General features: G+C 58.7%; 1 protein-coding gene across 2 annotated transcripts; it reads right to left on the minus strand.

The window, feature by feature from the left end:
- Nucleotides 1-136: 136 nt before the first annotated feature.
- On the minus strand, nt 137-15,677 carry PDK2 (pyruvate dehydrogenase kinase 2). 2 transcript variants are annotated; one of them, XM_032319636.1, is made up of 11 exons: nt 15,423-15,677; nt 13,381-13,522; nt 6,200-6,271; nt 5,635-5,819; nt 5,427-5,516; nt 5,154-5,231; nt 2,920-2,999; nt 2,732-2,830; nt 2,464-2,571; nt 1,799-1,912; nt 137-1,225 (listed from the first exon to the last, which is right to left on the minus strand). In XM_032319636.1, the coding sequence occupies exons 1-11, from the start codon at nt 15,538-15,540 to the stop codon at nt 1,085-1,087; spliced, it is 1,227 nt and encodes a 408-aa protein (XP_032175527.1). In that variant the 5' UTR covers nt 15,541-15,677; the 3' UTR covers nt 137-1,084. The 2 variants fall into 2 exon arrangements, with proteins under 2 accessions (XP_032175527.1, XP_032175528.1); XM_032319637.1 differs by having other exon boundaries at nt 2,920-2,996; nt 15,423-15,676.
- Between the last annotated feature and the right edge of the window lie 444 nt (nt 15,678-16,121).

Here is a 16,121-nt window from a genome sequence, read left to right on the forward strand (position 1 = left end):
CGCAAGTCATGCCCTGGGCTGGGTATCCCAAGTGCGTCATACGGCAGTCACAGGGTCTGCGGTCTGGTCTGCGTGCCTCTGTGCCTGTGGATCTCTCCCCTCCCCCTCCCACCCCAGGAAAGCAGCCAGGCCACGGTCTCATTCAATCTCCTCTTTACTGCGGATGTCACAGTCATCGTCACAGCCACTGGGAGGAGCACACCACTTTAACCCCCGTGTGCTAAGGGGAAGGGTGGGGACTTTTCGGTGCTACAAAACTAACTATGTACATAGAGCATTCTAGGGAGAAAGCCACCCCAAGCACGTGCATGTCCAGGCACGGGGGGAGCGGGGGTCTGGAGCTCAGGCGGGACCGTGTGGGTGTGGGGTGGGCAAGGGGCCGTGTACGTGTGAGGACATGCTGGGGAGGGCCTCGGGAGGCGCCTGAGGGGCTCTGACCAGTGTGGCTAAACAGCTGATCTCTGGGTCCTCCCCAGGTCCTCCACTTTAAGGGTGTGCTCTGAGTGAGAACTGTCCCCTCCTAACCTTCACCTTCAAGCCTAGGGTAGAGGGAGAGGCTGCAGGACCATGTCCCCAAACAGGGGCCCGAGGGGGCAACCCCTTTCTCTACCCAGGGACACTGGCCCCTGGCTAGCGCTGACCCTGGGCCAGGACTGGAGTCCCTGCATGGGCCGGGGTGGGGGATAAGGCAAGCAGGGTGTCCGCTTGGAAGGTCAGGGCTATGGACGGCAGTGAGGGGGACCCAGGACCCCCGGAAGAAAAGTGGCAGCTCTGGTCTCAGAAGGAGCACTGCCATGGAAACATGACTCTGGGACAGCCCCCCACATCATGATGGAGACGTCCCCCCATCCTTAGGCACCGCCCACAGAGACCAAACACCAGGGAGACCACCAAGGGGTCTCCAGGAAGATGGAGATTGGCACTTAGACCACAGACTGGTCAACGCAGTGACTTCCAAAGAGACAGAAGCTGGTCATTAGAGAGAGCCCTCCCCCAACGAGGCAGGGGAAGAGGAGGGTCACCGTGGTGGCCAATCCCAGAGACAACAGTCCGTCCTCTCAGGTGCAGGGGAGCAGGGCAGCCCTTAGCTGACCCGGTACGTGGACGTGTTCTTCGGCTCTGTGCTGGGCACACACCAGTCGCCAGCCTCCTGGATGGTCTGGTAGTGGCGCCAGGCTGACTTGTTGTAGACGGGCAGGCGTTCCACTGAGTCCGTGGACAGGGCCTGGAGAGCACCAGGGTCAGCCCATCCTCCTTCCCAGTGCCTCACCCACGTCTTGGTCAATCACCCTTTTCCCGGGGTGGGTTGTGGGGGTGTCAGACCATGACCTGCGCCGTGTCTGAGTCAGCCCAGCTAGGTGCCACACACTGGCTGAGACAACGAACCCTGGCCCAGAAAGACCCAGGAAAGGACCTGTCCCTTCTGTGCCTCGTTCCTGCCCGTTCCAGAAGGCTACTCACTCAAAGGGTCAGGGAGGCAGAGGTAAGGTGGACTGTGACCTTGAACAAGATCACGAACTCTGGGTCTCAGTCTGGTCCTGAGCTGAATGACAAGTTCTCTATGGCAGCCCCCCTTCCTTCTGCATATAAGAAGTCAAAGGTCCCCAAAACAGGGGTCCTAGTCACAGACCAAGGACTTCCTTAAACTGCCTGCCGAGGTGGGGATGTCTGCAGGCCGGGAACAGTAGCTTTGCTCTGATTCTCAGTCTGGAAGGAGTGGAGGGGTGGAGATGGAACCTAGCAGCAGGCTGACCTGCCAGCACAGCCCGCGAGCTGGTCCCCGCACCAGGACCCTCACCTTGAGATAGATGACCGCATCGGTCCCAAAGCCCTCCATGGAGAAGAGCTGCAGGTCTCCCTGGAAGTACTTGGCATAGAGGCGGGAGATGGGGAGCCCGTACCCGAAGCCAGCCTACAAGGGGGCGGGAAGGGAGAGTGACCAGGAGGCGGGTCTGGGCCTCCCGCAGCAAAGGCACCAATATGCTGAGTTGGGGTCGGGCCAAAGGATTCCCAGGGCAGTCAGTCTGGTGGAGCCAGAAAGGCTGAGCAGTCCCAGCCGCGGGTGGTAGTCAACAGGGGTGACAGAGGAGCTCAGCCCTGGGAGCCAGCGGGTGTGGACAGGTCTCGGGGCTCCTCAGTCTCAAGTTCCCAAACCCAGCCCCACCTGCTCTCCTGGGAATGACAGAGCTGCTGATGAGTGAACTCTGGGGTGCCACTGGGAGAAATGAGGAGAGACAGACAGACACCCGCAGCTCAGATGGGGGGGTTGCTGCAGTCTGGGGGGTGTGGGAGGAGCAGGGGGGCCCAGACTGGGAGAGGTGACCGATGCTCCTACAGCTACACAAGAACAAAGCCCACAGGAGGTGAGGAGGTGAGAGACGGGGAGAGTGACAGTTTGATGAGAAGAGGAGAAAAGGCAGGAGGCCTTAGGAGGCAGGGGGCACTGGAGGGAAACCATCTCACCAGTGGGGTCCCTCCGGTGCCGGGCTGGGGGGTGGGTGCCGTGGAGTACATGTAGCTAAAGAGTCGCTCGATCTTCCGCAGGGGAACTCCCCCACCTCTGTCACTCATCTGGGGGAGACGGACATGGCTTCAGTGCTCACGCCCCCGCCCTGACACCCCTGACCTCTTGGTCGTCCCCATCCCCAGGGTCTCCTCTGAGCCCATCTCCTGGCAGGGGCGCAAGTCCCCATCCCACTGCTCTCCGGCCCCCAAATCAAGGGCCACATACTTTGATGGACAGATCTTCCTCACCCAAGGCCACCATGACCTTGATAGGTGGGAGGACTAGGCTGGACTCATGGCTTTCCACAGTGGCACGCATGGCATTCTGTGGAGGGAGAGGCAGAAGAGATGAGTGAGAGTGGCCTAGCCCTAACCATCCCCCAAGGCTGCAGAGGACCATCCCCGCCCCCTTACCTTGAAGAGTTCGAAAAGCATGTGGTAGAGGTGAGAGGGGACATAGACCATGTGAATTGGCTGTTCAGAGTTGGACGCTGCTGGGGAAGTCAAGACCGAGGATCAGGAAATTGTCAAGAGGTCACCATTCAGCGTTCACTGACGCAACACCTAGCACCCAGCACTCAACCAATCACCCATTTATCCTCTAGCATTTGTTCACCCACCTGTCTATCCATACGGTATCCATCCATCACACGGTGTCTGTCCATCCACCTGTTCGTCCATCCATCCAACCATTATATCCGTGCAACATCCCCTAATTCCTCTAGCTACCCTTCCAACGTCCATTCAACCATCCAACTGTCCCTCAACTACGCATCTGTCCCAACATCCATCCATCCCGTCTACCCATGAATTCGGAGTCCAGATTCAGCCTTCCACTCACCCACTGTTCCTGTAGCCCCTTCATCCATTCAAAAAATATCTATCCAGCCTACATCCAGTCTACTAGCATTCACCTGGACCCCAGAGGCCCTGGAGAGCTTTTAAATCCAGTGGGGAGAGGGGAGGGCTGCCGCACACGGTTCTGACCCCAGCACTCTGCCTCTCGAGGATCGCTCTAGCCTCAAGAGCTTCTTGGTGTGAGGGGCTGTGTGTCTTCTCCTGGTGCCTGGCACAGAGCTCTGTTTGCAGCAGGGGCTCAATGACTGGGCATGGATTAGCAAATGAAGGAATCTCGGGCCCTGTGCTGGGCAGCAGGGCATAAAGATGAATAAAATTTAGCCCTACGGTCTCGGAAATTTAAGTCTAGACAAAGGCCTGAGTGACTTTAACCTTGGGTATGGTACCCAGAGCTACGTGCCAGGCCCTGTGCTTGACCCTAGGGATACTGAAGGAACGTGGCCTGTCTCTGTCCTTCCATCTCTGCCCCCAAGTTATTTATTCATTTATTTGAAGAGATTTTATTTATTTAACAGAGAGAGAGAGACAGCAAAAGCAGGGGGAAAGGGAGTGGCGGATCCCCCCCACCACCACCGCTGCCCACACTGAGCAGGGAGCCCAATGCGGAGCTCCATCCCAGGATCCCGGGATCATGACCCAAGCCAAAGGCAGACGCCCAACCGAGCCACGTGGGTGCCCCATGCCTCCAATTCATTCAGCCAGTGACAGTGCGTGACAGAGGTATACCCCAGGGGGCTGGGTGCCTAATCATGTTTTCTGGAAAGTCCAGGAAGGCTTTTCGGAGGATCTGGACTTGAACTGGGCCTTAAAGATGTGGGCAGCGTGACTTCCAGGCACAAAAGCCCTCAGGTTTGTGGCACACAGGCAGGGGGTGGCTGAGGAACAGGTAGTGGGGGAAAGGGTAGGGAAACTTCCAGATCGCTGATCCTCCTTTCCCCTAAAACCCTGGTTCCTCAGCAAGTCCTAACCTCTCCACCTCCAAAATATTTATCCAATCTACCCCCTTCTTTCCATCTCTGCTGCCTTTCTGTCCCCTGGATTCCTGCAGTGACCTCCTAACTGGTCTTCCTGAGGTCTTGCCCACCCTCTCCAACCTCTAAGTATCTTTAAACAAACATCAGACCCTGGCATCACCGTGCTTCGAACCCTTCAACGGGCTTCCCTGCCGCACACAACACCCCAGCTCCTGTCTGTGGCCCATGGGCCCTGCATGCCTTCGCCTCTGTCTCCAACCCCTTCCCCTTCTCCAGCTGGAGCCAAGACATAAGGGTGGGGAGCCGACTGTCCCACCCCAGGGGCTTCAAAGAGGGAAACCTCTCTTAATTATGCCACTGTCGCCTGGATTCTGAAAAGGCACCCAAACCGACACCTTAGTAAATACACTGCTCCTCCTCATCGCTGTCACGTGATCTCATCTTGTCTCCTCCCTGTCACTTGTCACCATCTGAAATTAGCTTGTGGGTTATCTGCTCACTGGCTAATGGCCCCCTTCCCCAGCCTCCCTAGCATCAAGAACGTGACCTCCATGAGAAGAGCGACCTTCTGTGGCATGTTTACTGTTTAACAATGTTTACTTAGCAAATGTATTAGTAATAATACTGCTAATAATATGTCAATAATAGCTCTGCTTCTGTCCCAACTAGTTCTTTTCCTTTTTTTTTCCCCCTCCCCTCGTTCTTTTCCTGACTCCCCATCTCATCTTTCTCTCCAGAGCCCTTAGACAGACAGACAGACACACACACACACACACACGCACAGACACACACACACATAGAGCCTCCCTCACTCACTGTTGATCTCCTGGATCTCCAAGTCGGGCGAGGCCATGTAATACTTGTCACACAGGAGCTTGGCCATATCGTAGGCATCTGAGAGAAGATAGTAGCTATTCAGGGAATGGGATGGTTCACCCAACAGGCAGTCCTCCTGGTACAAGGCATCCCCAACATTAAACCCAAGCAGACGAGGCCCCTACCCACGGGGGAACGGCACATCCTCTGGCAAGGCAGCCAGAGGGGGTCTCTGGGGCTCCTTTGTGGGCCAGCATGGTGGGGACATCTTACCCTTTACCACCTCGGAGACATTGCAGTTTGGGTCGATGCTGCCAATGTGTTTGGGGTGGGCTGGGTTGGTGCTGCCGTCAAAAATCAGGGCTGCGGGCGAGAAGGCAGGGAGCTGTTGGTGGGGCTTCCCTCCTACCCACCACCCCCACTCAGGCCACCATGAAGCCAGGGAGGTGCGCTCGGTCCCAAGCACCCCGGCCCTGCTCACTGTGCTGGTTGATGAGCATGCGGATGGAGATGCGGCTGAGGTAGAAGCGGTCCAGAAAGTACTGGATATTCTGGTTGGAGACCGGGTCATCACCGTACGTGTCCTTGTACTCCAGCACGCCCTGCGCCATGGTGGGCACCACGTCGTTGTGGCGGTTCCGGATGGTGACCAGGGCGTCCGTGAACCTGCAGGGCATGGCTGTTTAGTCCCAAACTGGGGGCGCCCCCAGACTCTCCCCACTTCTGACCTCCTCTCCACCAGTCTTTGTTCATAGGACCCCTCCCAACCTGAGAGACACAGTGTCCTCCCTGCTGCTTCCCAAGCCCGCCCTGAGTGTCCCACCACCTGCCCGATGGCCAGGGGAGCCCCTCAGCGGCAGGAGCTTGGATCTCCCTAATCAGACCCAGGGCCATGGAGGCCAGGGGCTAATTCACCCTCAGACTACATATCCGTGAGGACAGGGATCATTTCTCCCATCCTCCTGCACATTTCTGCCTCGGGGCTGTGACCCAGGGCCCTTCGCCTGCCCCTGCCCTCCTGACCCCCCACTGGGGCCTTCACTCACTGGCTCAGCGTACGATGGTCCTCCGGGTCCTTATCTAGGAACACCATGATGTCCAGGAGGCTTTGGACATACCTGTGTGCATTGGAGGGGGTGCCATTCAGCTCCAGGCCAAGCCGGGCTCCCTTCCCAACGAACTCAGCTGCCCCCGCGCCTGCCTCACCCCTACCCACACAGAGCCACCCTGCCCGACAGGCTACACCACACTTTTTCTCAATTCATTTCATCTGCATGCGAGTCTCCCTGACAACACAGTAAGTTATGCAAGAACATCTCTCATTTGCCGGTCCCCCTCCTAGCACCTCTGCTGTGCAATCTAAGAATAGCAGTCTTCGGAGGGCACCAGGGATCATCCCGTCCCCGGGGTCTCGTGGATTACTGGCCAGGAGGGAAGGCTGGGGCAAGTCGCTTAACCTCCTGGAGCCCCTTCACGGAAACTGATCCTAGTATTTGTCCCCCAGGGTTCCCGCTGCATCCCCTGGGGCACGCCTGGCAGAGTGACTGGCCCAGGGCACTTCACAGAGCGGGGGCTCAGTGAAGATTAGTGCCTACCGTTCTGGGCACCTGCTCAGGGGCCGTGTGGTCTGCCTAAGGAAGTAGATTTCAAACAGGGGGGTGGGAAGGACACAGAAGTGGGGAAAGGCATGCCCAGCTCTGACTGTGGCAGGGGTCGGGGGGCAGAGCCCACGGAGAGCCAAGACAGTCCACTCTACTCCAAAGGCCCAGCAGGAGTGTGCGGACCCCCACAGCCCCCCATCTGCAGGCCTGGTGGGAGGCCGAATTGCCCCAGGACCTAGAAGAGCTGGGGAACCAAGGGAGTGCTGGGAAGCAGGGGGCCAGCCTGTGGCAGCAGACAGCGCCAACCTAGAGCTACTGTACCCCTGCTCCTGTAAGACAGAACCCCCACTGTTCCCCCGCTACCATGCCCAGTCCACGGGTTGTTCTGGAGATGGCCACACTCTGGCAGAAACATCTGCAGCCAGCAGGAGGCGGGGGCTGCCAAGAGCCCTGGGACAGAGAGCTCTGTGGCCTAAGGGTCTCTCTAGAAAAGGGCCTTATATGGTACATGCATTCCTGTGTACAACAGTGCTTTGACCTTGGCAGGTCAGAAAGGCAGAAATTAGCCCCATTTCACAGGCCCCTAAACTGAGGCCCGAAGTAGTCATCAGGTTGGGAGGCGGTGTGGTGAGACTCAGTCCCCCACACTCTTGTCACTGCCCTGCACCGTGTCTGCTCAGAATGCTCACCTCGGCGTCCCTGAGGGCCCCTCTGCCCAGAGCACCCGTCCCCCTTCACCTCTCCCCTGCTGCTCTCACTTTGGACACTAGAGGAGAAGGTGGGGGGCGCTGGCTCTGCTGAGTCCCAGTCCTGGCTTGTCCCTCGGGGCTGTGTGACCTGGGTAAGTCATGAAGCCTCTCTGGGCCTGAGTTTCCACCTCAGGGAAGTGGAGGTTTCGTAGCTCCTTCCATCACTGCCTTGCGGTGAGGGCCAAAGGTGATACTCAGCCCTGTGCCTGCCACGCAGTGAGCACTCTCGGGATGCATGCGCCTGTTACGAATGGTGGTTTACACACCGGCCACTGCTGAGCATGTCCTCTGAGCCCCCACAGGGTACCCAACACCCTCCTCCTGGTCGTACTGGCTGCAGGTTCCAAGTCCTGCTCTGGACAGCCTTCATGCTGTGGATGGCATGAACGGGGCCGTCCCAGCCCTGGTGCTCCCTGCCTGCCCTCCCCACCCGGAAGGAGAGACCAGTCTCCCCCATCCCTTCAGCCACAGCAGACAATCAGAGAGGCGCCCCAAAGGCAGGGCCTCAAGCTTCCTGGAGGGTAGGTGCCTGCTAGTGCCTGCCTGTGCCCAGAGTATACCCAGGGTCTCCCCTCCCCCAGCAGCTTTGCGGAGCATGGGGTAGTGCCCTTTTTGTAGCCGGAAACCGGCTCAGAGAAAGCAGGTGATATGGCCCAGGCCCCACAGTGAGGGGCAGCACTGGAATTCAAACCGATGTCTGTCTGACTCCCCACCGACACCTCATGGCCAACCGCTCACCATCCACACCGGCCCTGACAGCGTGGCTGCCGATGCAACGGTTGCCCCGGTTGCCCCCGGCCTCGGACAGCGCTCAGCTCTGTGCCTGCCGGCTGCCCTAGTCTGGCCTCCGTGACACCCTGTGCGGTGGGTGCTCGTGCTGCCCCCATTCTACAGAGGAGGCGGTCTCCGTGCAGAGCCGGACTTCTCTCTCGCAGGCAATGTGCCTCCAAATCCCTGCCCTGCCCCTGCCCCCAAGCCCAGAATCAAGCTTCAGGCTCCTGAGTCTGGGATGGTGAGGGGATTTGGGGAGAGAACCTGCAAGTGTGTAAGGCTGGGGTACGTAGAGGGAGGGGAGGAAACCAGCTGGACAGCAGGGCTCAGAACCCCTTCCTAAGATGGGGGTGGGGAAGAGCTGGGGGGGCAGGCAGGGACAGAGGGGTGGGAGCTAGGAGGCCCTGCCTGCTGGGCCAGGAGGTGCAGGGCTGGGGACAGCGGGCTAGCTGCCGGCACCACCCCTGAGGCTGCCTAACAGGCCCCAGGGAACAGAAGCGGGGCCTGGTCACACGGCCAGGAAGTAGAGCAAAGGGCAGCAGGATGGATGGACAATGGGCAGTGCCCGCCGGCACGGCAGGGGGAGGGCTGCCAGCCTCGGGCCTCCGTCTCCTGGACGATGAACCACAGTGAGGACCCCTGCCTGCCTCCCTCGAAGGGCTGTTCCTTCCAGGGAGTAGTTCCACATGGGCTCTCGGCAGGGAGGCAACAAGATGGGAAGGATCTTCCCAGAGGATGCTGGCCCTGGCGTGGAGCCCGCCAAGGCCTGGCACCCCAGATGTCACTCTCAGGAAAGATCTGGTCCTAAAGGGGGAGACACTGAGGAGGAACACTGGCTGCTGGGCTGCCCACCTCGCTGACCTGAAGGGAAAGAACAGGGCTTGGACCTAGGAGGCCTGAAGCCTGGTGTAATGACAGATGTGGTGCTTACCTCCACCGTCAGCTGGACAGAGCAGGCCCAGCAGGCAGTGGTGACCCAATGTAGCTGCCCCAGGAAAGGCCTGCGCCTGCTCACCTCAGCCCCAAATCAGGCCGCCCAGGCCTCCTGCCTTCTGAGGCTTTCAAGCCTGCCCAGAGCCGATTCGGGAGGCAGGGGGTGGACTGTGTGGGGAGGTGGAGGGGGCGTGTAACCGGTAGCATGTGTAAGCGTGTGTGTGTGTGTGCACACCATGCACTAGCGCCCACAGCCGTGGCAGATAAGGAGCGTGAACAAGGCAGTGGCTATGTGAGGAGGGGGCGGTGGCAGACCTGTCCCTCGTCTGGAAGCTGCTTTCTGCGGGGGAGCTGAGTGCAGGCCCTGAGCCAGGCACACTTGGGTCCCGTGGCTGGCTGTGCCCCACAGAGGCCACTGAGCCACTCCGGTCCCTGGCTCGAAAATGGGGTTCACAGCAGTACCACTCTGACATCTTCAGTCTCGACTCCAGTTATGGAAAGAGAGGCCAAGGGGTTCAGCGAGGGTGAGATTCCAACCCCAACTCCATGCCTGGCGCGGCACCGGCCCCTGGGGCCACCGCCATGGCACTGGTTCTTCTCAAGGGCTGTGGTTCCCACAGGGTGGGGGTGCAGGTCTCCTGCAGGCTGGGTTTGCCCATTGGAGGGAGAGATCATGAGAGACTGCTGGCCACACTGCCTCTAGCCCTTTTCCCTACAGCCCCGGCAAGACCTCTGTGACAGGAGACTCACTGTCCTCTGATTCTACCCTGCGACTCTCACTTAACCCCCACTTTCTGGAAGCATGCTCCTACCAGCTCCACGCCCTCCTGACACTGCCTTTCTCGCCTGCTCGTGCTCTCACATCCCAAGCCAGCAAGCGCATTCCACTAAGGTGAACCCTACCCTCCCAAGGCCTCGCTCGGGGAGTTTGGCAATCTCTGATCCGGGTCACCGCCCCAGAACCCAGCACTCGGACCTCTCTGCTCACAAGTGCGGCCACCAGGTCACACAGCCTTAGCAGGAGTCTCAGCTCTCCCACCTGCTGCCTGAGTGATCTCACACACATGTCCTAACCTCTCTGAACCTCAGTCTGCTCATCTATGAAATGGGAGAAATGACAAGGCCTCCCACAGAAGGCTGTCAGGAAGGCTAATTGAGGGAACATGTGGACATGCCTAGAACAGTACCTGACGCATGACAGGCCCTCCAGGTCTGCTTGCTTTCACCATCACCATCACTGTGAGGACCACATTGTCCCAGAGAACCTTGGCCACACTCACATCTATGGCGAAGCTCGGGGACATGGCTTGTGTTGACACAGTTCTGCACACTTTTGCATCAAACGGTAGCATCTGCCCTTAGAAACAGAGCAGATCCCCATTTTACAGGTGAGAAAGCTGAGGCTCAGAGAGGCCGCGGGTCTGCCAAGGATTAAGGGTCCAGCAAGCAGCAAAGCCACACCTCCAAGGTGAGCACGCTGACAGTGAAGTCAACAGCCACGGCTTCCTACTGCCTTCTAGGCACCTCCAAAACGGGCTCCCTCCACACCAGGTCTGTCTGGTTGAAACAATTCACCAGGTTTATTTAAAACCAGGAATGCTTGGGGCGCATGGCTGGCTCAGTGGGTTAAAGCCTCTGCCTTCGGCTCAGGTCATGATCTCAGGGTCCTGGGATCGAGCCCCACATCGGGCTCTCTGCTCAGTGGGGAGACTGCTTCCTCCTCTCTCTCTGCCTGCCTCTCTGCCTACTTGTGACCTCTGTCTGTCAAATAAATAAAATCTTAAAAAAAAAAAAAAAACCAAAAAACCCCCCAGGAATGCTCACCTCATCCTCAGTGACTCTTGCCTAGAACCTCACTGCAGCTGAGTAATAACTCCACCAGCCTCCCCACTTCGTATCACTTCCACTACGAACAGCATTTATACCAGACTTTTCTATTTTCCAAAGGGGAGCATTCGCTCCTTACTCATCAGCCTCTGAGGGTAGAGGCCCTCTTGCCAGGCTCCTTGGTATGCTGCCCCCCCTCCTCTCGTGCCAACCTGCCCACCGCCACCACTTCTGCATTCAAGCCGGCAGCAGGTTCTCCTAGAGGGGGTCTGCCCTCTCTCACAGGCGGCCACCTCATCCCCAGCACAAAGTCCCTCCTCCCTTCGGGCCTCAGGCTTTCTTGCTGCAGCCAATGACGCCCATTCCCCGGAAACAACCTCAGCAGGCTCTGGTCAGTGTGTCAGGACATTCTAGCAATCCCACGGCCTGTTCTCAGCTGAATCAACCACCGGGAAGTGCTCTCTCTTGTCTAACTTCGCTCTGTCCTGCTGTTCCTGGGCATGATTTAGAAGCTTCAAGGGAAGAAAGGCCAGGCCCAGCCCATACATGCGTATCTGGTTTTCAGAAATGGCCTCTCCTGGGGGAGTCACAGGCAGTTCAGCAGCTCCCCGCTCCCCCACATCCCGACACGCATCCCCCAGCTCTCCTAGGAACACAGCGTCCAGGGAGGGGCACGAAAGGGCCTGTCCTGGCATCAGGGGCTCGCCAGAGAGGCAGCCAGGCCAGTCAACCGGGCAGAGCTGGAGGATAAGTGGGCAAACAGATGGCACCTTCTGTCTCCACACCATGACTTCCCCACCACCCCGCGCTGGGAAATGCTGTTTGGCTCAGATGTCCCACACCTCCGAGGGCCAGGGCCCAGCGAGGGGTGACCTGGTTGGGCTATAGGAATGCCAGTCCCTGCCCTCTGTCCCTGTCCCCCTTCACAGCTTGCACCAAACAGTGCTGCTGGCACAGAGTCAGGTCCCAGAGGCCCTCACTGGGCCCCTGCCTGCCTCCACGCCCGGGCACAGGCAGCTCCGAGGCCTGGAATGCCCTTCCCGTCTTTCTAGGTCTAGGCTCACTCCGGCCCCCTGGAAGGCCTGGAGACGTGTCACCTCCTCTATGCGTCCACTTCAACTTCCCCACAACTCTCTGCTTCACCTGACACCCAGTGTGCGCCTGCTAGGAGCCTGGCCTTGTGCACCGCCACTGTCCTTCCCGAATCTCATTAAACCAGAGTAAGTCCTGCCTCTGCGTACATCCATGCATAGAAATGATGCTAGAAGCACACCACTACGACCTTCTGAAACCCGACTAGTGTTTGGTTATGGCGTGGAGGGTAGTGGCTGGCACTCTCTTCGGTCTGTTTTCCCGTGTCTTCCAAATGTCCAGGCGGACATGTTATACTTCCACCATGAGGAGGAAAAAAGCCCCAACCCATGTGACTTTTTCAATAACATTTTCGTTCTTCAGTAAAAGTAACTCTTTGTAAGCTCCCTGCTCCCACCACCATCTACCATCTCTGTAGCTCCCGGAGTGTACCTGCTGCTGCTTTCCTGCCTCCGACACGGCACTGGGCTTGCAGCAGGTGCGGACCCCTGCTCCTAAATCCAACAGGGGACCACAGCCACGATGCACCATAGCCAGGAGAACCAGCGAAGCGTTTTGGCACAGGGGCCACCAAAGACCAACCAGGATTCGCCATCGGCGTGCCCAATCACACAGTAAACTCTTGTTTGTTCCTCATGTGACCAGCCGTTGGTGTCTGTCATTCAATTACTTAACCTGGGAAGACTTCTAGAGGAAGCTTTACTGAGGATTTCCTTCTGCTACCAGAGCAACTTTTGGTCTTTGCCCCTCCAAAGTTCTCGGGGCTGGGTACGATGCCATCCCTGCGTCTGAGTGTTTCTCAACATCCAAAACAGTCTGACTTGTAGCTTGGATTATATCATGTGAAAATTCGTTTCTTCCTGTTTCTGTTTCCCTATAATGTGGCCTGTCCCCAGGTAAGTAGGACCTAATAGGTGCTGGGTGTTCAGAACCAGAGCTGGTGGTAGACGCTGATACTGGCATGGTTTGGGTTTTGGCTGTGAAAACAATTCCCCGGGTGGACCCTGGGTTTCTGGAGAAAGGAAGAGTGGTAAGCATAGGGCTGGTAAACACGGAGGCTAGGAGCTTTAGCTCACTCCCTGCTCTTGCCTAGTATTCCACTTGACCTTGGGGCAACTCTCCAGCCTCTTGGAGCCCCTGTGCTTCCCCTCTGTCCCCACCCCCCTCAAGGCTGCTGAGAGCACAGAGACTCTGGGAGCCCAGGGGCATCTGGCAGCAGAGTGGGAGGTACAGGGACCTGGCTGGGGGTCTCACCAGCTCTGGACCAGCTGCACCGAGGGTGTGCTCAGCACTCGGTCAGGAAGCAGGTTGATCTCTTTCATGATGTTGGCCAGACGCACAGGCAGCTCCTGCCTAAGGAAGGTGAATGAGGTCTTCTCACAGGCATTGCTGGACCCTGAGGGAGGGAGAGAGAGAGAGAGAGAGGGAGAGAGAGAGGTGAGCCCACAGACCTGCAAACCACGGGAGCCAGAGGTCAGGTCGATTAAATCCTTCATTTCCTGAGGGTTCAGAGAAGTGACCAAGGGCACAGAGCAGAGCAGCTCTCTTGATCTCCTGCAGTGCGCCCACCGCCACGCCACCCTGCCCAACCCTTTCCAAGTTTGTGTACCCCCACCCCAAGCCTGCTTGCCTTCAACCACAGGGGACAGTGCCACTCCCAGGCCCATCTGGAGCCAGCTCTGGCCTCAGTTACCTCCCTTCTTCACTTTCTGCCTCGCCTAGCAGACACTCGCTTTGAGAGGTGGAAGGAGTAGAGCGGGGTGGATCCAGTGGGCAGAGGAACCCGGGAAGACCATGCCTTCCCAGGTCTGGGCCTGGCTGAGGGGCACTGTGCCTGGCCCATGGCATCTGTGGGGCCCCAGCGTTCTTTCTGGCCCAGTCTGTCTTCACCCAGGCTGGTCTCGTTGACTAACGTAGAGCTGTCCCTGCATTAATGCCCACATGGGAGGCACACAGAGCCCAAGGATGGGAGCCCAAATGTCTTGGTCCTTGGTCTGGCTTCAAGATGAAGACGGGAGTGGTAGACCAAGGCCACGGCCCAGAGTCAGAAGAGCTAGATGCTAGTCTAAGTTCTGCTTTCCTGCCACCAAGTCTGCCACCTAGAGCATGTGACTACCCTTCTGAAGATCTGTTTCCCCCTCTGCACTACAAGTGGACCAAACTCTACTGTAAGCCTCACCCAGCCCATTTCTATAATTGGGGTCCAGTTTGGACTGGACAGCTACTGGTCGCTGACAGCGGGCCCAGGGGGCTTTTCTACATGGGGGGAGCTCAAACAGGGCAGGGGGACAGGCAGACAAGTCCTGAAGAACAGGGGCCCTGTGTCCTGGTTGCCTCCTCCCCACACTCTCCCCTCAGTGACGCAGCTGTAACTTGAGCCAGGCACTGTCTCTTCAACTCCGGAGAGACCTGGGCACCCCGTCCTAATCCCCAGCTGGCACCAGGGAAATGCCGCGTAGACAGACAGGGGACAGGGCCCACACAATGCCTGTTTCAGTGGCCACAGTGGCACAGCCTTGCTTCTGCTCCAGAGGCAACCCCAGGGCATTGATGGTGGGTGAACTGGCCCAGGAATCTAGGGGCTGCCAAGGCTGCAAGCCTTCTGACTCCACTTCATGGTGCTCCAGGCCTCCACCGGGTTGGGGACAGGAAGCCAGGCCCAAACAGATTTGCTCTTCAAGTGTCCTTGCCTACTGGGCCAGCTGGGGTTTCTTCAGTGGGTCGGGGTGTGCTCATCAGCCACCTCCCTCCTGTTGACATTTTTCTTAAAGAGCTGGGTCCCCACCTGACCCCAGGGTGCCCACCCCAGCCCAGGTCTCCTTCCAGCTGTCTGCACCTCCTAATCCCGCCTTGTTTGTTACTCCCACCAGCATCCCAGCCCCATTTCTTCTCCAACACTCTTGAGTCACTAGGACAACCACCATTAACCCTTTCTGTCTGGATATACCCCACTCCCTTCCTGCCCTAACATCACCTCCTTGCTGTGCCTTACTGGACAAGACCTTTCACAAAGCCCAGGGAGATACTTAGACCCCTCCTTCTCAGTGCCCCCACTTCCCACTGACAGCCCAGTATAGAGCTTTTCCCCAGGATACCTTAACCCTTTCAGGGACAGTTCCTGCCCCTCCTCCCCCCACCGCCTTAACTCTTCCCTGCCTGTACCCCAGCAACCTTTCCCTGTCACGCAGGGCCTCTCTTCTCCGCGTTAATTTTCAAGGCCAGGGCCCCCTCCCTCACCGCCCCCCGAGCTCCGCGGGCCCCCACGGCCAGCCGCCCCCACCCCACCCACTCCGTACCAAAGTCCAGAAACTGCTTTATGGACAGCGGGGACGGGGAGAACTTGCTGAAGTGTTCGATGTACTTGGGCGCTCCTGCCAGCGACGCATTCTTCAGCAGAGCGCGGACCCAGCGCATGGTGGCGGCGGCGGCGGCAGCGGCGGCCGCAGCTTGGGCTCGGCCTCCGGTCCTCCAGCGGGCAGCGCCGGCGCTCAGCTCGGCCCAGCTCGGCCCAGCCCGGCCCAGCCCGGCCCAGCGACTGGGACCTGCAGCCTCCTCCCCGCCCCCCGGGCGGGCAGTCCTCCAAGCCCCGGCCAATCGGCTCGTCGCGGCGCTCCGACGTCGCCAATGGCCGCTCACAAACAACGCCGGCAGAGCCAATCGCCTCTCGCTTCGGCACGTGGCTTCCCCCCTGGACCCGCCCCCTTAACCCCGTCCTTGCCCCGGGCGGCCTGTTGTTTTCGCGAAGCCGCGGCGAGAGCCCGCCTCCCGAGCATTGGCTCCGCCCTTTCCTCCTCCGGGCCAAGTCCGGCTTAACCCCTGCCTCCCCAGAGTTTCGTCATTCCTCCTCCCTTTTACTTCTTCCTCTCCCGCGCCCTCCCAGATCTCCTTCACTCGCCTTCCCTGAAATTGTCCCGATAGCTTCCCTCTCAAAGGGACCTGTTTCACTTGTCCTGACACCCACTTGCGCTCCTTGAGGGGGGCGATCTGGTGGGTTC

The sequence above is a fragment of the Mustela erminea genome, chromosome 18, assembly GCF_009829155.1.
Source record: "Mustela erminea isolate mMusErm1 chromosome 18, mMusErm1.Pri, whole genome shotgun sequence".
NCBI classification, from domain to species: domain Eukaryota; kingdom Metazoa; phylum Chordata; class Mammalia; order Carnivora; family Mustelidae; genus Mustela; species Mustela erminea.